Source organism: Chenopodium quinoa, unplaced genomic scaffold (genome assembly GCF_001683475.1).
Source record: "Chenopodium quinoa cultivar QQ74 unplaced genomic scaffold, ASM168347v1, whole genome shotgun sequence".
Classification (NCBI taxonomy): Eukaryota; Viridiplantae; Streptophyta; class Magnoliopsida; order Caryophyllales; family Amaranthaceae; genus Chenopodium; species Chenopodium quinoa.
In genome coordinates, this window is record NW_018744603.1 from 1,580,304 (window position 1) to 1,600,887 (window position 20,584).

Here is a 20,584-nt window from a genome sequence, read left to right on the forward strand (position 1 = left end):
AAGATCTATAGGGATAGATCGAAAAGGATGATTAGATTGAGTCAGAGTACTTATATTGATAAGGTACTTGCTCGATTTGGCATGGAGGAGGCGAAGAGAGGTCACCTGCCAATGTCACATGGCATAACCCTAAGCAAGAAGCAGTGTCCATAGACACTTGATGAGCGGGTAAGAATGAATCAGATTCCATATGCTTCGCTTATTGGATCGATCATGTATGCCATGATATGTACTAGGCCAGATGTATCGTATGCCTTGAGTGCTACGAGCCGTTACCAATCAAACCCAGGAGAGGCGCATTGGACTGCGGCCAAAAATATCCTAAAGTACTTGAAAAGGAACAAGGATAAATTCCTGGTGTATGGTGGTGTAGAGGATTTAGTTGTGGAAGGTTATACCGACGCAAGCTTCCAGACAGACAGAGACGATTACAAATCGCAATCTGGATATGTGTTCTGTCTAAATGGAGGGGCGTTTAGTTGGAAGAGCGCAAAGCAGAGTACAACTGCAGATTCTACAACTGAAGCCGAATACTTAGCAGCTGCTGAAGCAGCTAAGGAGGCTGTTTGGATTCGTAAGTTCCTTGGTGAACTTGATGTTGTACCCTCTATAAAGGGTCCAATAGCCCTCTATTGTGACAACAATGGAGCTATTGCTCAGGCCAGAGAGCCTAGGGAACATCAGAAGGTCAAACATGTCAAGCGGCGATTTCACATGATTCGAGAATGGAAATCAGAGGGTGAAATCAGAATTTGCAAAGTTGGAACGGATGACAATGTAGCCGATCCACTTACTAAACCTTTGCCTCAAGTGAAGCACAACAAGCACGTTGAGGCAATGGGAATCAAGCATGTAGGAGACTAGCTTTGATTTCCTTGTTTAGTGTTTTAGTTAATTTTGAAAAAAAATTAATGTAAGACGCTAAGGAAAACCATTCAAGTTTTGGAGTAACATAAAATTTCATGCAATATTTTATTACTCCGTTATGCTATTTAATTGTGGTTTAGGATTAAATAATGAGTCCATTCGATTCTGAGAATATTCAAAATAGGGTATCAAGACCAATCTTGGTAAGAAACACCTATTAAGTGAACACTGAATATTATAATCGAAAATTATCCCTAATCAAGGTCATTTAAACGATGGACGATTAATGACCGATTGAGATTAGTGTGTAGTTTGATTTATAGCACCGTTTCATGTGCTACAAGGACATGATTGTCATAAATCATTTGCACAGGTATTGGTTTAGAACCATACTGGATCGACCTATGAGAATACTTTAAGAAATTAAAAATTTGTCATAAGTATACTTCTCATTATGGCTATCGGAACCTATTTCCTCGACCATGAGTATTGTGAGTTCTCTTGTTTGAGTACTAGTTCGCTTTGATGTTGTCAAACGTCTGCCGTAATAGGGGATTATAACGGCAACACTCGGGCGACTAGGTCCTCTCAGTAAGAGAAGCTACATTACAAGACTGGGAATGTCCCCCTACTAAAATAGGGAAGATGTCTTTGTTGTATACAAGGCCTCTCGTAGAGCGAGACTGTAAAATGCATGGCCGTGCTCGGATGGATTTTAGAAATCATCTGTTTATTGACAGTCGGACTCGGAATCGGGAAACACTTCTGGACGTAATAAGGATGACAAAAAAATCTTACCTTATAGTTCATGAAGAGACATTAAGCGACATAGGAAAAAGGTTGTACACAAAATGCGCACTTGTCCGGAAGGACAAGTGGGAGATTGAAAGGAATGGTGTCCTTCGAACAAGTGTACTATTCCGTTAGTGGGTTCAGAATTATTAGAAAGCTAATATATTCAGTGAGGTCAAGTGATCGGAATGCCTGGGTGGAGGCCGCTTCCGATCAGTAATATTAATGAATAATTAATATTACAGCTTAATCTTGACTGAACCCTTCGGGTCAAACCAAAGAATTCAACAAACCGAACCGACGAATTAATTCAGAAGGAATTAATGAGTCGACCGAGTAATATTTATTTAGACGTCGGAAATTCGAGCTTAGAGCGTCGAAACCGAGCGTCGGAAGTCGAGTCGAAAATAGTGAAAGACGAGACGAGAAATAGTAATAAATCAACAAAAGACCAAAATACCCCTAGCATCGGAATGCCCAAGCAAACCGAGTGCTAAGGGCGTATGGCCTAGCATGGCGGCTAGCATGCGCACCAAGCCGAGCCTAGGCTGGCTGGTGCGTGCTAGCGCACCCATGCTAACATCGCAAGGCTATGTGCTGCCTAGTGCGTGCTAGCATGCTATGCACAGCCTTGTGCGCGCAATGGCTAGCAAGCCATGCCGCAACAAGCTGCAGCAGCTAGCACGCTAGGCGTGCCAGCTCGCCACAGCTAGCAGCAGCATGGCTAGGCCATTGCTTGCTGCCTAGCAGCGCTGGCCAAGGCACAAGGCCAGCAGCAGCCCGCACAAGCATGCTGGGCTTGCTGGCCAGCAGCGCCTGGCAGCCCGCATGCGAGTGTTGGGCCTGCTGGGCTTGCTGGGCGTGGCTGCCACGGACAGCAGTACATGGCAGCCCACCTTGGCTGCCTTGGTGCCCAAGGGTGGGTGCCATGTGGCTTGTGGTCCTTGAGTGTGTGTGGAGTGAGGTGGCCGGTTATGGGAGAGGGAGTGGGGAGCAAGTTTGGTCCCCCCCCCTTCTCCAAGTGGTCCTCACCTAACCACTCACATGAGCTTGCCACTTGTTGATTTATTACTAGCTTGATTATTGATTTTATTTTAGCTTTAAAATAAAATGGAAAAATCATACTATCCCACATTGATGGGAGAGTAAATGATACTCCCATCATTTCCTATAAATACCCAAGTATGGGCATTGGGAATGATGCTTGAGTAAGAGTTGAAAAAGGCATCACAATTAGTGAAAACCTTTGAACTCAATATAATTACTCAGGTTTTATTGGTCGGGTCTTGCTAACCCCAAGACACTGGACCTAGTCGGTTTTGTTGGTGCGGGTGGACTTCGTTGGAGGTCTCCGTGTGAGCGGGACTTGAAGCTTTCAAGTAAGAGCTCATTTTGGAGCGAAGCACGCGTCAAAGGTAATTAGCTTATCTTAATCTTGTGATTAATTTAATTATGTTTATGGTTTTATTTATTGCGAGTGCGGTCTTGTTTTTGGGTTTGTTTCCGCGGTGAGTCGGACTCACCAAACCCCAACAAAAATACTCCAAATTCTTCACTCTTTATCATTTTCTACAGAATAAGTTTTTTGGTGGCCTTCGAAAGACAGGGGGTACAATGTCAGGTCCGGGTATTGGCTTGGTGTCCTTGGTCGCTCACGTATTGAGAACACATGATAGTTAAAGAAATCATGTATCGTCGCCATATTGCTCAAGACGAATTATGTGTGTGCTATGGAGTGGAGGTAGAGTCTATTTTCCATGTTCTCTTCGAATGTGACAAAGCTAGGATGGCGTGGGACAACTATAACCTTGCTGATCTTATTTCCAGTAGCCCTCCTGTGTAATACCTCGTATTTTTATACGTATTTAAATTAAAATAAGTATTTTGAGATATATTTAATTAAATTGAATTGTTTTATTTAAATTATTTAAATTATTTATTTTAATAAATATTTATAAAAGGGAAGTTTATTTAATTAACTAATTTAATTAAGTTAGTGTTTAATTTAAGGAAAGTTTTATTTTAGTAAAGTTTTATTGAGGATGGAATTAGGAAAATTAAAAGAGGAAAGTTAGGAAAAATGGGTTTTCTAGAGAAGGGGTATAAATATTCCACACATGAGGCAAATCAAACTTTGCCCAGAGTAGAGAAAACCCAAGGTAAATTTCTCTCTCCTTTCTCCTTATCTTTCTTTCTTTTTTCTTTCTCTTTTTCCCCTTCCCCTTCCTCTTTGGCACGACCGGCCACCACCCACACACCACCGATCACCACCGCAGGCCACCGGCGCACGGCCAGCAGCCGCGGCGGCACAGGCGAGGCGCGACAGCAACCCAGACGTGCCGTGGTGGCTGCTGTTGCCATGGTTTCGAAAAAAAAAATAAAAAAATTAAATCTTTATTTTTAAAAATGAATTTGTTCCTAAATCTAATTGTTAATTATGAGTTTTGGGATTTGATTTTGATGTTTGATTATGAGTATTATGTTAATTAATTTTCAGATTATGTTTTTAATTAAAAATCCCCAATTTTTTAAACCCTAGGTTCTTGATTTATAAATTATTGAAGGGTTATGATGTATAATAGGTTAGACATTTGATTAAAGTGTTTTAAGGCTTAATTACAACAAGTTTTAATTAAAATATAGTGCTGGAATTTTTGGTAGAGCATTTAAAAACAAGTTTCTTTAAGGAATTTTAATTACCCATTAATTGGGATTAAAGTATGATTGTTTAAACATAATTTCAACTTGTTTTAATTAAATTATGAGGGGTTTTATAATAGTATATATTGCTGGAAATTTGTGTAGAGAGGATTTTAATACTCTTCTATGATTTTAAATTGTAGGAGACTTTGAAGTGAGTGATTTCTATTAGTCGTGGCGATTTTAAGATCATATACAAGGTACGTTCGCGTACTTAGCATAATTATATTGATGTAGTAGCATGCTAAATGTTTTTGGTTGATTTCAAGTAGTATCATGCTTGGTTTGGATTGGAAATTATGATTTGGATGTTATTGGTGATTGGATTATGAAGCATGATTTATTTGTGATGGATTATTGAATGGATTGGAATATTATTTATGAATCACATATTTAATTTTGGCATGTTAGAGAGCATATTTAATTAAATTAAATGTTTAATTTGGTTTGGAATATTGAAAAGGAATTTTATTATAGTTCATATAATTTTTATTGATGCTATAAGCATGAGGAAAGAGCCATATAAGTGTCTATGTACACGAGGAATAATTGTATGTTGGTGCCTTAGTGCACTTAAGGTGTTTCTAACACCGAGGGATAGGAATTGTGGCGCTTTATGCGTTTAAGGTGTCTTTGACACCGAGGTAGATTTAAAAAAGGTTCAACATTAAATATTGTGTGGTCACTAATTATTCAAGAATTAAATTGGTATATTTGATTGATTGAATAATTACTATTGATTGAATGATTATGGTTTGAGAGTCATCACCAAGTCTAATAATATGTAAATAATGTAAAGTGAAAGAGATTACGCACCAAAACTCTTGGAGGGTATATACCTTAAGTATGAACATATGGGGGGAGTTATGTGACTTTATATTTGATCATAACTTCTACTGGAGTACAGGACGCTGTACATTCCTTTTTTTATTATTACGCGCAGGAATTCCACCACCTATGAGTGGTTATTAATGCTAGCACGGTTAGCTCCCGTGTCAGTAACCTCAATTATTTGGGGGAGGTTGAGTGGGAAACCCGTTCGATGCGTAGTCAACATTAAATAAATTATGTAGTGTCTAGTGAGAACTTTTATTGAATGTTGTATGCTTGTAAAACAGGTGCAACGAGGTAAGTTGTGCGTTGATATGAAATTGTATGCTAGTGTGTTGATTTCGCTTATGTACTCAGCTTTGCTGATTGTGTGTTTTGTGTGTTGTTGTCCTTGTCTTTATCTTGACCCTATGATGACCCATTTTTAATGGAGAGTAGTGGAAACAAGTAGAGAGAAGCTTTTCAGGTGATGAAGCATTTTCATGAATGGGCATGAGTGAAGAGCGAATCATGCTAGTTTCTATAAGTATATGATGTGTTTATTGTTTTATTTATTTATGACTTATTATTATGCGTGACTAACGAGGGTTTTGAATTCGGTTTTGGTTTTAATAAGGGCCTACAATGGTTCAAAGTTGTAGGTTGATTTTATTTTACTTCGTTTGACTTTGGTTTGACTTTACTTTCGTTATTGACTTTTTAAGTTGACTTGTTTTGAATGGTTTTGAAATTAGTCTTCTGCTGTGTGTCTTTGATAGTTGCCTTAACTGTTTTCACTGTGGTGGTAATGTCTTAGATATTCCTATTTAAAGTTTTAAACATGGCGAAACAGATATTTTAAAAGAAAGGAATTTTTAGGGTGTTACATCCTGGCTCCTTTGCTTCAAAGGTGTGTTGGTTTGCTAGCAAGTTGGACTCTAAAGAAGTTGGCAAAATTCTAACGATTGCCTGGGATTTATGGTTCTACCACAACAAGTTTGTGTATGAGCAAGAGGTCTTCAACACATTATCGGTGGTAGAAGGATTCATTCGTCGCCTCGTTGAGGATTACTGCAACTACGCAAGAAGAGTATTTTCGCCTTCTATTCGCATAGGGCGTGTGCTTTCAGCATCTTCTTGGACCCCTCCACCTAGGGGAGTGGTGAAAATCAATTTGGATACCCATATTTTAGACGACTTGTTTGTTAGTCTTGGGGTGTCCATTTGCGCCAAATTTGGGAAACTTGTTGTTGCAGTTGTGAGAAAGATGAATGTGTTGTGGGAGACTAATGTCGCGGAGGCAGCATCAACCAAATTCGGAGTTCAGGTGGAAAATCACCTTGGTTATCAGAATGTTTGGGTAGAGGGAGACGCAGTCAATGTATCGAAAGCTATTGACAATGCCGAGGAAGGTCGTGCTCCAATTTTTGTAGTGTATGATGATATTAAGCGCTTGTCTAGTTTGTTTGATTTTTTTTCGTTTGTTCTCATGTTAAAAGGGGCGGGAATACATTGGCTCATCTAATTGCTAGATGGGATACGAGGGGTAATGATGAACTTATTTATATGGATGCATTTCCCTCAAAGTGTTTTAGCTTTGGTGGAACTTGATTTGCAATAATAATTCCCATCTTCTCATTTAAAAAAAAAAATAAAAAGGAAAATTCCCATTGGTATCCCCGTGGTTTTGAATTTTCCTATTGATACACTCCTAAATTTTTGCCTTCCCATCGGTACACCCATGGTTTGGTCTTTTTCCCAACTGTGACTAACACCGTTAAAAAGTTATCATTAAGTTAAAATAATTAAGGAAAAGACTATAATACCCCTTTTAAACATTTAATGTCTTGATTTGCGTGTCGAAAATTGTTCGGTTAAAGTTTTGGGAGTTATGTTATATCTTAAGGAACCAAATTAACCTTGAAATTAGCAAAAAAAAAAAAAAGCGCAAATGTCTCATATGCGTGTCAAAAAATGTCTCGATTTGCGTGTCGTTACTTTTTTGTAATAATTATTGTTCAGCTAAGATTTAGGGGTCATTTTGACCCATTATGAATCTAAATCGAACTCGAAATTGTCTAAAAATTAACGAAAATATCTCGTTTAGCGTGTTATGACAAAAAAAATGAGAAATATTATGACATGCAAAATGAGATATTTTCGTTAATTTTTTGACAATTTTGAGTTCGATTTAGATTCATAAAGGGTCAAAATGATCCCTAAAACCTTAACCGAACAATTACTATCACAAAAAAGTAACGACACTCAAATTGAGACATTTTTTATACGCATATGAGATATTTGCGTTATTTTTTTTGCTAATTTGGGGTTAATTTGGATCATTATGGACTAACATAACTCCCAAAACTTTAACCGAACAATTTTAGACACGCAAATCGAGACATTAAATGTTTAAAAGGGGTATTATAGTCTTTTCCTTAATTATTTTGACTTAGTGAAATACTTTGTAACGGTGTTAGTCACAGTTAGAAAAAAGACGAAACCATGGGTGTACCGATAAGAAGGCAAAAATTTAGGAGTGTATCAATGAAAAAAGTCAAAACCACAGGTGTACCGATGAAAATTTTCCCCCCAAAAAAAAAAAAAAAAAAATTGAAATGGAGTAATTCTCATTGACTCGTATTCCATCACCTCGCAATCTGGCATGGATAATTAATCGTTTATTTTAAGAACCATATAAAAAAATAGAATAATAGACAAACCAAATTTGTCCGATCCATTTTATGCTATAGTTTATACCTTTACATAATCAAATCAATGAACTACATGTGACATCACTATAATTTCTCCTTCTGCCACCTCTCGAAATCATAAAACTGTAATCTTACGTTTTCTAGCTACTTCTCTCTCCTATCTCCCATTTTCTCTCTCTAACCTCTTCATCATCTCAGTGAACTCATCAATGGCGATCTTCAAAGTTTCTCGCATTTCTACCAAGCCTTACGATGGCCAGAAACCTGGAACTTCCGGTCTTCGCAAGAAGGTCTTCTTATCTTTTCATCTTTGATTTTTTTTTTATTTTTTTATTTTTTTATTTTTTGTGATTTTGTTTGCTTAATTTTGGAAAAATCAATTTCGATTGAATCCAATGCGTTTTTGTTTTTGGTTTGTTTTGCATTGTTCGATCTTATTTGTTGTAACATCCGATCAATTTCAGATCCATTTTACATCTGAATTATGCTGTGATTTTAGCATTTTTGGTGTTTTTGATTAGTGGCATTGTTTTGTGTCGATTGATGATGTATTAAATTATGTATCATTTAGAATGTTATTAGGACCTGGATTTGACTTTTAAATAATTGTCAAATTAGCTTGGATTGATTGACATCATTTGACTGTATGATTATGGTGACATTTGATGTCTGTGATTGTGTCATTTCTTATTGACCTGATTATTTTATCTGATTTGTTGCATCTCCATTGTTAAGAGATCGTAGATCGCGTTCATGTGAACCTTCATTGAAATTCGTAATGGTGGGATCGACATGTGTTTGGATAGTTGGTGTCCGCTGCTATCGATTTCGAGTTCTGTACTCATAAATACCATTTGCTTTATCGAATCTCTATTTCACCTTAAGTATCAATATGCAGAAATATTATGGGGCTTTGCTATGGCTTTGTCATGCGTATGGAGTATCCTATGTATCGTGACTAATCTAACAGACACAAAGCAGAAAAGTATAGCTTAATAGCACTTCATTCTTACATGAAAGAAAATTATAATGAACGTAAAAGCCTTGAGGTTTGTTGATTTTAACTAGCCTTTTTGACCTTTGCGATGCACGGGCCGTTAGAAGTAAAATCATGATAAGAATTATATGCTTATGTAAAAAAGCATGTCATTAGATTCATATGAAGAGTCCTGAATATGAATTTATTTATAAAAGAAAAGGGAAAAAAAAGAAAGATCAAATGTGGATGAGATAAGTACGTTACTGGTTTGAGTTTTTATATAGATGCTTTTTAGTAATGACTTATGAAGAATTGTTTCTGTTTTCAAAATAAAGTAACACTAGTATGGAGTAGTAGGTTAACAATAATATTGATAGCTTAAGGTACGGAGCATTGCCTTCATGTCTTTCATTTAACATAAAGGGGTTCTTTTCAAAAAAATCTGTTATAGCTATCTCGTTCAAAATAAGTGTCAATATCTGTTGACCCTTAGTATACACAGTACTTGTTAACGTACTTCATGTTTAGTAAAATGATTAAACTAATACCCTTTGTTTATGTATTGCTGAAATTAAAAAAATGTGTATTTGAAAAGGGGTAAAGTTAGGATTAAAATCAAATTTTTGCATGATATGATTCAGGTTATAGATTATATGAGAAAAATAATTGAAACTAAAAGAAAATGCTTCATATTTTTATGTTCCTTATTTTTTATGCCTGTTTTGATATATTCACATTGGTCTTTTGAACTGATGTAAAACACTTTCTTTAGTGCTAAGAGTGCCATTATATATTTCATCCATAGGAGTTGTGACCTTTCCATTGTTTTATGTGTAAAAAACCAAGTGTTGTGAAGTTTCTATAGAAGAAAGTTCTTAGAGTAGTTATTATAGTAACTACTGCTCGGGGAAAAGAAGTTGAAAGTTTACTCTTATTTGATGCCCTTCTTATTTTTTTTATGTCTATCATCCAGGTCAAAGTGTTTGCACAACCTCATTACTTGGAAAATTTTGTCCAGTCCACATTCAATGCCCTCACAGCAGAGAAGATAAAAGGTGGGTTCAATAGTTCCTTTTATGCTGTTTACAATGTGGCTTGACTTCCTATTTTTGAGTACTAGATTATCTATGCATTATTTTTATATTATTCTGATGATGCTAAATACTTAGCATTGCGGTGTTACTGTCATATTATGAAAATAATCAAATTTTGTTTTCTTCAATTTTATTATTCTAATGATGCTAAATACTTAGCATTGTGGCGGTACTGTCATGTTATGAAAATGTTGTGTAAAATTGAAGATAACATAAATCTAGGTAATATGGGTGAACAATTATAGCAATATCATACTAATAATAGTATTTCCCTATTACCTTGGTATTTGACAACAGCATTTCCTTACTCAAAATTAAACTCCTTACTTTGTGTTATCCTCCCCAAACTTACACATATCAATACCTAATGTTGTCTGTATTTATGCTTAGTTTTCTACTGTTGCACAATTCCATGTGGTTATTAACATCTTTTAGATTTCAATTATTTTTACTTGCATTTTGTTGAGGTTCAGCTAAGGGTAGCTAAGAGTGATTAAAGTAATTGTTAATCTTTTAGATTATTGTTCTAGATGAAACATTGTGAAGGCAATATGATTAACTTTTGCTAATTACCACATTAGAGGTTGAATTAGGTTAAGAGACGTTCATTTTAAAATTTACCAATGGTTCGACAACTTTGTTGGGAAGAAAAATAAGTGTATAAGTCGAGCAGCATAATGACCTAATGCTTTGATACCAATTTCCACATCAAAGTATCAAACAACCAAACTTACTAGTTTAGTTGGTTGGGTTTCACCTTGTAACCTTGAGATTACAAGGTCAAAACCTCCCAACTTAAAGGTTACAAGGTCGAACCCTTCCAACTCATGATATTGAGGTTAGTTGGTTTAGGCAATGCTCAGTTCACCTGATGTGCGAGATCTGAATATTCTCTTGAGCCCTAAACTAGTTATGTAAAATTTCATCTTATAAAAATCTGTAAAATAAATGACAAACTTAAAATAAAATAAAGAATCCTGACTGGCCATTTTCCAATAAACAACCAAGAAGCTTCTAGTACCTTCAAGAATTTTCAAGAGAGTTAGAAGAACCATCCATGAAAAAAGGTACCATGCATGGAACACATCAATGTATCACCTCATGAGGTGCGATCTAGTGTGTTGTTTTGAAGGTAGAACGAGGTACAAGTTATTTGGAAAATGATACTTATTAATACTGTTCTCGAGGGAAAGTGGTTATGGCTTCGTAGTAAAATAATTCCAAGAGAAAACATATTTGCATAAAAAAGGGTAGGATGTTAGACTGTTATATCCTTTATGACCTGTATGGTAATCGGTAAGATGGTAATAAATGTTGGTAATGGGAATGAATCTAAGTGTAATTTGGCAAGGACTAAAGGGTGTTCTATATAGTCACCTTTTCATCTAATACTCTAAGAATATTAAAGAGGAGTGATTTATTCTATGATTAATACAATAGTCTTCATCAAATCTATCAAGAGTTCAATAGAGTATTTTATATTCTGGTTTCTTTAACTGATATAGGCTCCGTTTGTTCTAACGGAAAACAATTTCAAGGGAAAACACAATTGTAAAAATAGTTTTCTTTTGTTTGTTTCCTTAAAAGAAAACTTATAGAGGAAGGGGAAAATTGGAATGGAAGGGAGAAGATGGATGAGAGGAGAGGTGAGGGATGTAATGAGTAGGGAGGAAAATGTGGCATACCTTCTTTTAAAAAGGAAAACATTTCCCACTCTTGGGAGAACTATTTTTCACCTTTGAAAAAATTGTTTTCCATCCTTGCTAACCAAATAATGGATTATGGGAAAATCATTTTCTTGGAAAATGTTTTCCGTCAAAGCAAATGGAGCCTATCTGTTGTTTGTCAACATAGGTAAAGTCACAAATTGAATGCAGAGTGCATATGGTGCTTTTTGTATAGTCAGCTGATTCATTGGTTAATTCATGTCAATGCAGGTAAAACACTTGTTGTTTCTGGCGATGGACGCTATTACTCTGAAGAAGCTATCCAGGTTTGCTTGCTAACCATATTGTACTGACTTATTGTTTTTAATGATCTTTTGTCTTCTTCTCACTGGTCTTGATCTACATTTGGTATTAAATACATATGGAATAATACATATTGATTGTGCCAAATTTCTTCATAAATTTAATATAAACCTCAAGCCAGATCTTGCTTTTCCTTTTTTTTCTCCTTCTCCTCTTAGGTGCTTAGTAGTTATCTCCTGGAAGGCTTGAATAACCTACTACTTTCACTAATGTTTTAGTCATAACTTCTACCTGATAACTATATCATTGATCCTTTTTTTTGCATGTATCTTGTCCTAGATTTTGACAAATAGTAGATTAAAAAAAAAACAGAGAATAATTTTATTTAGTTATAGGAAGAGCTTATATGATTTCCTTTTTCCCTACTTCTTTTCTTATATCCTTGTCTCATACATGATTCCAATTTTTGAGGAAAAGCTTAGATAATTTGTTGTTGTTTAGGTCAGGAAAAGAAAAACAATTCCAGGAAACAGTTAACCATTGTGAGGATGCAACTACTAAAAAGTTGTGCATCTTTTTGAAGCTTTGGTTCATTGTACATTGTTTAGCTGTTTCCTTGGATGAGTTCTTAAAATGAAACTATTTTGTTAACACTAGGCTTCTTGTACACAAGCTTTAACAGAATTTAATTTCGGTCAAAGGAAGCCTTTAAATTCTCTTCTGCTCGACCAAAAGAAAATCCAACATATCTTAATAAGATTATTTACTTGGAAGTATGTAGCTTTATTCCTCATTCAGTAAATTTCCTTTGCCTTTAAGCCTTTCCAAGAAAACCTATTGTAGTCATTGAGAAATTTTCTAGCCTGTATATTGAACAGTGTTGTGTAAAGAAATCAGGAATGAGAATTCCTTAAGTGTCCCTTGCTCTTGCTCTTGCTCATACGCCAACTCTACTCCATCTGTGGTATTCTGGTAAATGAATGATAAAGTACCATATGGGGCGTTGTATGATTTTCAAAGTATGTTAATCTGAAATTCTGAATCACTTCAGTTTAGGCTTGTTTATGTGGAGCTTAGATGATGTTATAATGTGTATGTCTGTCATCTGATTCTTTGTGAAATGTGAATGCCTTGCGTTTTTATTTTTGGAAACAGTTTTTGTAACATAATATATCTTTGTTTGATGTTGCTTCTTCTTGCTGGGAAAAATGACAGATTATAATAAAGATGTCAGCTGCAAATGGAGTTAAACGTGTTTGGGTTGGTCAAAACACACTGCTTTCAACACCTGCTGTGTCAGCTGTGATACGTGAAAGAGTTGGGAAAGATGTAAGTTTGACTTATTTGCAGGCTGTCTGAGTTCTTCGAAACAGTTCATGTTATGTTAATTCTTTGGATTTCTATTGTAGGGATCTAAGGCATCTGGGGCTTTTATATTGACTGCCAGTCATAATCCTGGAGGTCCTACTGAGGTTTGTCTTGTCCTACAGTTGTAGCATAGCTCATTGTTGGTGGATTTAGGAATCTAGAATTGTGCAATATTTATTGTTGTTTGATATTCCATTTATGCAGGACTTTGGGATAAAGTACAACATGGAAAATGGAGGACCTGCTCCAGAAGGAGTTACTGACAAGATTTATGAGAATACAACTACCATAAAGGAGTACTTGACTGCTGAAGATTTGCCTGATGTATTGTTTTCAACTTATTGTACATGACAAAAATGGTTTGAATGTTCCATTGTTAGGTGGATTTAAATGGGGAAATGGTAATGGATTTCTATGTAGTTTTGTGAAGAAAGCCACTTGTCAACGTCCATGGCATTAAAACTTCAACCCCATACATTTCTTTTCTTGTATAAACATCCATTGTCATTCAACAATGGGTAATTTTGAAAATTGGTGAATAAAAATAGATGTTTAGGGGTGGACAAGCGCTGCCATGTACTGGCTTGGGACTATCCTTACAAAACTCCATATCCAATACCATTACTGCCTTTGTTTTTGTTTTTTTTTTAATTTTTTTTTTTTTTTTTTTTTTTTTTTTTTTTTTTTCTGCCAACCAAACAGTACATTAGTTTAATAGCTTGCTATTTTAGCATATATCAAATTGTTCCTATTCTTTCCAGGTTGATATCTCTAAAATAGGCACAACTAGCTTCTCCGGCGGGCCTGATGGTGAATTTGAGGTTGAAGTCTTTGATTCAACTGATACCTATGTCAAGTTGATGAAGTAAGTCTAAAGCTGGCTTTCACAATCTGCATGTGCCTTCTATGTTTTATTTAATGTTTGCTCTTGTTATCAATGGGTTTTCAATGGATTCAATTGGCAGAACAGGAAATTGGTTTTACAATTTTAATTTTCTGTAAAATACTTCTTCAGCTTTCTTTTAATTGCAACATAGCCTCAAGGCACACACTTTAGGAGGTAATTAGAGAAAATAAATGAACGACTTTATCAATGTAATATTTAAAACAGGGAATTGGGAAAGGTTAGGTATTATGTGTAAAAAAATATTTTGATTTGTTTGTCCCTTTGCATCATCTAATCTCTTCATCAAAGAGCGTTCCATGAGGCTATGTTGCAACTCTTGCCAGTAAAAGAAAACGGGAGTATCTTTTAAAATCAGCTATATGAGCTTTTGTATTACTGTTGTCTTTAATGTATAACACTATGTTTGGATGACACTAGTGAAGCGATAGGGAGGGGAAGGCAAAAGTGGGAAAAGAAAGGTAAGGTGGGATAGAGTGACCTTCCATTTTCCTTCCAAATCTCTCTCAAACAATAGAGGGATTCGGTTTATTAAGTGGAAAAGAAAAATGGACCCCTCCATTTCCTTTCCTTTCACTTGTCCTATGTCTTATTCAAATAAGGAATTTGTATCCCTCATTTTCTCTCCATCTCTTTCCTGTCAAATATCTTTATCCAAATATAGTATAAATGAATTTTAGGACTTAAACTTCTTTGCTTCAATTCACTTATGGTGAACACTTCTGGAGTTACAGACAGTATGTCTGTTCTATCTAGGCATTAGGGAGCTATTAAAAAGTGCTTTAAGCTTCTAAATGCTGTCTGGGAAGTGGGAACAGTTCTATGCCCTGCCTTTGATATGCCAAATATAATTCTAGGTGAGGGCCTTATCCTTGCCTTAGGTGCATGATTGATGAAGTCTTGAAGGTTAAAAGGTTGGATTCCAAGGATTCCAACGAATTGAGTTAAATTCTGGGGGTGTGAGTGTGAAAATTATCCACTTCATTGAAGATAAATTGTTATTTCAAGGCTATCTAATTGATAATTGTCTCAGTTAAAGTTATAATTTGAAAAAATATATATTTTGAGATAGGAGCTACAATTTTTTGAATGGAGGTCTGCATGCTTAGGCTTTTGGTTGCCGGCTGATGCAACCTCCTCCCATCATAGCCCTACATAAATTTGTGTTAGACTTGGGGAGACATAACTCTGAATGATAATTGGATGGCCTATCTGCTATCATGAGCTTTATGTATTGTAGTATCTGTGGATTATTCTAAATTATCATAGTCTGTGGTTTAGGCCTCAGGGTGAATTAGTGCTTTAGGCCTTCAGCTAAACAAGTTCTAAAGTAAATTACTTCTATGTTACTTAAAAGGTTTGTTTTTATTGTAAAGAAAACTCTTCTTGTGTTTGAATATTCTATCAGCTGTAGGATTAGTTTGAAATTTTTTTCTCTTTAATATATTATATTACTTCCTCCAATCTAAAATTTCTGCAACATGGGAAGTGTACAACTTTGTAGAAATTGGGTAAAAGGTGAGAAGAAACTACAGAATCCATGCGAATCACCCTAAAAATGTAAGTAGGTTATTTACTTAGGTGTTTACAATAAGATTATATTGGAATTTATTGTGTGAAAGGAAGCATTGGATATCACCAAATGCATATGTTGCAATATTTGTGAAACTTCCTTGAATGGTAAATAATGCAATATGCGTGGAAAGGGCCAAAGGGGTTGAAACGGGGGAAGCATTAATTTTCGTACTTTTATTATTAAATTGGCTGTCTTATATAAAGCTAGGTTCTAATGTCTTTGAACATCAACTTGGATAATGATGTATAATCTTTGTGTTGCATGAGCAGGTCAATATTTGATTTCGAAGCTATCAAAAAGCTGCTCGCATGTCCAAAATTCTCATTCTGGTAGGAGTACTTAGATCAATGTCGAAGCACTTATGTTGTAAACTTTTGCTATATCTGTGCTAATTTGTGTTGGGATTCCCCCTGCCTATTTTCTAGCTATGATGCCCTTCATGGAGTTGCTGGTGTTTATGCTAAGCGTATATTTGTTGAAGAGCTTGGTGCAAATGAGAGTTCACTGTTGAACTGTACACCAAAGGTCAAATGGTTTTTGTGATATATGTCTTTATTGAACTATTGTATCTAGTTTAAGTAGATTATATAACATACGCTCTTTCATCCGATAGAAAGATTTTGGTGGAGGGCATCCTGATCCCAATTTGACTTATGCAAAGGAATTAGTCCAACGTATGGGTTTGGGAAAAACAGACACAGAAGGTGAACCGCCTGAATTTGGTGCTGCTGCCGATGGTGATGCTGATCGTAATATGATACTGGGTAAAAGGTAGACTCTACATCTTAGAGTGAGCAGATATCTTGTGAAAACTTCTTTATCTAACTTACCTTTTTTCCTAGGTTTTTTGTGACCCCCTCGGATTCCGTTGCCATTATTGCTGCTAATGCTGTAGAAGCAATTCCATACTTCGCTGGTGGTCTGAAGGGAGTTGCTAGGTATGCTTAAGGGTGTCTAGTTCTGCTTTGTTCATACAGTTTGTTCTTGACTTCTTGCATCTTCCTCCAGCCTTTTTGGTTCTGTAAACTTGGCCCTGTGGTTCTAGCATCGTTCACCTGTCTTTTCATCTTAAAAGGTCTTTAGTTTTTTTTAACACGGTAAAATCACTCACTTTAAACCAAGTACCTTTTCTCTCCTCTCCCATCTTCTATGGGTGATGACAACAATGACGTATTATTAAGTGTTGATACGTTGTAAATTTTTTTTTTTTTTTTTTTTTTTTTTTTTTTTTTTGTTGAATTGGTTGTACAATGATGCACCATTATGTTTGTTAAAGTATCTGTATTTGCATTGACTTTTCAGGAGCATGCCTACTTCTGCTGCTCTGGATGTTGTTGCAAAAGCTCTTAATTTGAAGTTCTTTGAGGTGACTGTGAATCCTTATCTTTAGTTCTTTAACTGGTTTCTGTCGCTGTTTTCTTCTTTTTCCTTTCTTCAACTTCATAAAATTTATAGGCTCTTCAATCTCTAAAGTAAATAGTGAGCATTGTCTTTCCTTTAGAAATCATTTAATGGTAATTCACTAAATTCCAGGTGCCCACTGGCTGGAAATTTTTTGGTAATTTGATGGATGCTGGATTTTGTTCAGTATGTGGTGAAGAAAGTTTTGGAACTGGTATGCTTTTATCTTCTGCAGTCCTTGTTCATATGTGATGTCTAATGAATTCATAAGGAATCAGAATGATTTCTCTGAGCTTCCTGAATAGGCTCTGATCATGTACGTGAGAAGGATGGAATCTGGGCTGTTTTGGCATGGCTATCTATTCTCACTCTAAAGAACAAGGATAAACTCAATGGAGAAAACCTTGTGACGGTTGAAGACATTGTTCGTCAGCATTGGGCTACCTATGGTCGGCACTATTACACTAGATATGATTATGAGGTACTTTCTCTATTCCCAATTGTTTGCCAGTTTGACCACTGCTAACTTTTCTCATTTTATACTAGTATTATTTACCACTTAAATGTCAAAACACTAGCTTTTAAAATACCCCTGCAATAGTTCTTGTGTAGGCATTAAATAAATACCATTTTAAATTACTAACATAATTTTGAACTTGCAGTGATTAAATTTGATAGGAGGGAGTATTATTTATACATTGTATAAGCTTAGCATTACCAACTTGTTTATCATTTTTACATCAATTATTAATACTGAAATTTTCTTCCTCAGAATGTTGATGCTGGTGGTGCAAAAGAACTTATGGCACATTTGGTCAATCTGCAGTCTGATCTCTCTGAAGTTAACAAGTAAGCCGGTGTTTACTGTGTTTTAGTTCAAGTCATTTTAGAGTTTATTGGCTTTGATTGGATTTAAAGGCGTTTATAAAAACATCAATGTACCACGTAGACTCCTCCAAATTACGCCATGTCACTTTACAAACATTTCATGACGCCATGTCACCTACCCAAGATAAGGAGATTCGAACCGAGAACCACTTATAATTAAATTGACTTTTCAACCATTTAAGCCAATTATTAAGCATGTTACAAATATGAAAATATATATATAAAACACATGGTTTAATTATTTTTTTTTTAAAAAAAACACACATTCATTCAAAGGAAAAAATGAAAAGACAGGTAGGCGTTATACGAACGTTGCTATTTCATTTCTGTTTACAATTGACATTGACAATTTCAAAATACACAATCCTTAACTTCAATTGTAAAATTGCAAAATACAAAATCCATAAAAAAAAAAACTCTCGTTGTACAATTACAAAAGTAGCAACCCGGAGTAACGCCCGGGCTACTCACTAGTTGATCTATGAATCAAAAGTCACTTTGAGACAACTTTATAACCATCTAATGAAAGTACCAAATTCGTTACAATTGTCTGTTGGATTTGACCATGGGGAAAAGATGGTTATGGGGCTCTATACGTTCATTTGAATATATGGAAATTATTAGTATGGAATGCAGTATTGCATCTAATTGTTAAGTCATCAATCAATGGAGAGTAAGTCACTACTTATTTAATTAAGTTTCCAGTATGAAGTATATCAATTTTACTTCACAACTATTTTATGGCTTTATCATCCCTCGGCCTGCTTTTCATATTAAGCTGATTGACCCATACATAATCTAACCATAAATTTTGCTAGGATATTTATTTGCGTTCAAGAGTATACATTTCTAAAAGTATGCTTAACTTTTTTTTTTTTTTTTGAAGGAAAAAAAAAAAAGTTATTAACATGATGAATTTTTGTATAAATCTTAATATTCTCAAAACGTTAGAACCGCTGTTGAAATGCTGTGCATCACCTCTATGATTATTGATGTTCAAGGTCTGGTTATGTTATATGAATTCTGAATCTTCTTAATTCTTGGTCTGACCAGGATTGTGAAGGGAGTTAATTCCACTGTGGCCAACGTGAAGGATGCTGATGAGTTTGAATACACTGATCCTGTTGATGGTTCAGTTTCAAAGCACCAGGGTATTCGCTACCTGTTTGAAGATGGCTCGCGATTGGTAAAGAGCTTGTTATTTATTTATTATTAAATTGAATGGTTTCTGTCTGCTCCCCACAAAGTCTGATGCCTTGCTTTGGTTTTTATTGTGACCATTATTAATTCAGGTATTCCGCCTCTCTGGAACTGGCTCTGAAGGAGCCACAGTTCGTGTGTACATTGAACAATATGTAAACGACTCCTCAAAAATCAGCAGAGATTCACAGGAAGCACTTAAACCCCTTGTGAGATTGCTTAACTTTTTATGTAATTTTTGGCCACTACATTTTCCCCTTTTTGTTATTTTAAGATGTACTATGCACTCCGTTGCAGGTTGATGTTGCTCTCAAGCTTTCTAAGATGCAAGAATTCACTGGGAGGTCAGACCCAACTGTTATTACATAAGCGGGAAGTGTTTCAGCTGGATGTCACATCCCTTGCAATTTGAGTCATCTCTAGTCTTCATAAGAGGCAATATTAATTTTGTACTACCATATTTTCTGGCTCAAATTCAGCTTTTATGGTTGAGGATATTTTTGTAAGAAAGGAGGGTCGTTGTTGAACTTGAGCTCAGAGTTGGCAACAGGCAACTCCAGTAGAGATGAATCCTCTCGTGCTTGAGCTGAGCTCATAGACGATCACTCCGAATAAATATTACTTATAAAAAACCTATTATATTTTTTCTATCCTGGCTTGAGATCTTAAAATTTTTCTGGTTTTTGGACCATGATTAGTTTTGAGTCTTTTGACCTCATCCTGCAGATGTGCAGAAATTGCTAAAATTAATCAAGAAATTCACTAAACGCCCATGACTATTGAGATGCCTCTGAGAATGGAAATTCGTTTGCATTAAATCCTTCCGAACCATAGAATTCCCACGGATAGAAAGATCACAAGATAGGGATCGAGTTCTTCGATGAGGGAGATTAGGACAGGGATCAAAAATGATTTCTTCACTAAATTAGACCCATAATTGCATTTTACTATTCAGATTGTTGTTTGCTTGCGCTGGGATAGAGTGACATTCTTGTATCACGAACCATATATTAAACGATGGAGTGAGTCTGGGCGCATAGCGCGGTTAGCGCCTATGAGCGAGTTATGAAATAAGAGATAAGGAAGTAATTTCCGCTAATTCAATTTTTGCTTCTAGAAAAACTCTCTAGTGGTATATTATAATGTACCATTATGTATGTATAATGTACCACTAAAGTATAAGTTGTCTGATAGTACTTTTTGTGGACTATAACGAGTGTAGTGGTACATTTTAACATCCTATAAGTTCCAGCTTCTGGAAAAAGCTGACTCTCTAGTGGTACATTATAATGTACCGTTATGCATGTATAATGTACCGCTA

General features: G+C 35.6%; 1 protein-coding gene across 1 annotated transcript; it reads left to right on the top strand.

The window, feature by feature from the left end:
* The first annotated feature begins 7,911 nt into the window (after window positions 1–7,911).
* LOC110699943 (phosphoglucomutase, cytoplasmic-like) lies at window positions 7,912–19,913 on the top strand. The gene is made up of 18 exons (XM_021877434.1): window positions 7,912–8,173; window positions 9,836–9,917; window positions 11,894–11,949; window positions 13,142–13,255; window positions 13,336–13,398; window positions 13,499–13,618; window positions 14,056–14,159; window positions 16,044–16,103; window positions 16,200–16,299; window positions 16,388–16,545; window positions 16,617–16,712; window positions 17,077–17,140; window positions 17,308–17,389; window positions 17,481–17,656; window positions 17,948–18,024; window positions 19,117–19,249; window positions 19,356–19,472; window positions 19,561–19,913. The coding sequence occupies exons 1-18, from the start codon at window positions 8,093–8,095 to the stop codon at window positions 19,630–19,632; spliced, it is 1,755 nt and encodes a 584-aa protein (XP_021733126.1). The 5' UTR covers window positions 7,912–8,092; the 3' UTR covers window positions 19,633–19,913.
* The last annotated feature ends 671 nt before the right edge of the window (window positions 19,914–20,584 follow it).

What these genes read in the sequence shown, in the direction of transcription:
- LOC110699943 (XM_021877434.1), top strand. Translation starts at nt 8,093, where the DNA reads ATGGCGATCTTCAAAGTTTCTCGCATTTCTACCAAGCCTTACGATGGC. An exon ending in TGTCCAAAATTCTCATTCTG is followed by an intron (nt 16,104 to 16,199) that starts GTAGGAGTACTT and finishes CCTATTTTCTAG; the next exon opens with CTATGATGCCCTTCATGGAG. An exon ending in ACACTAGATATGATTATGAG is followed by an intron (nt 17,657 to 17,947) that starts GTACTTTCTCTA and finishes TTTCTTCCTCAG; the next exon opens with AATGTTGATGCTGGTGGTGC.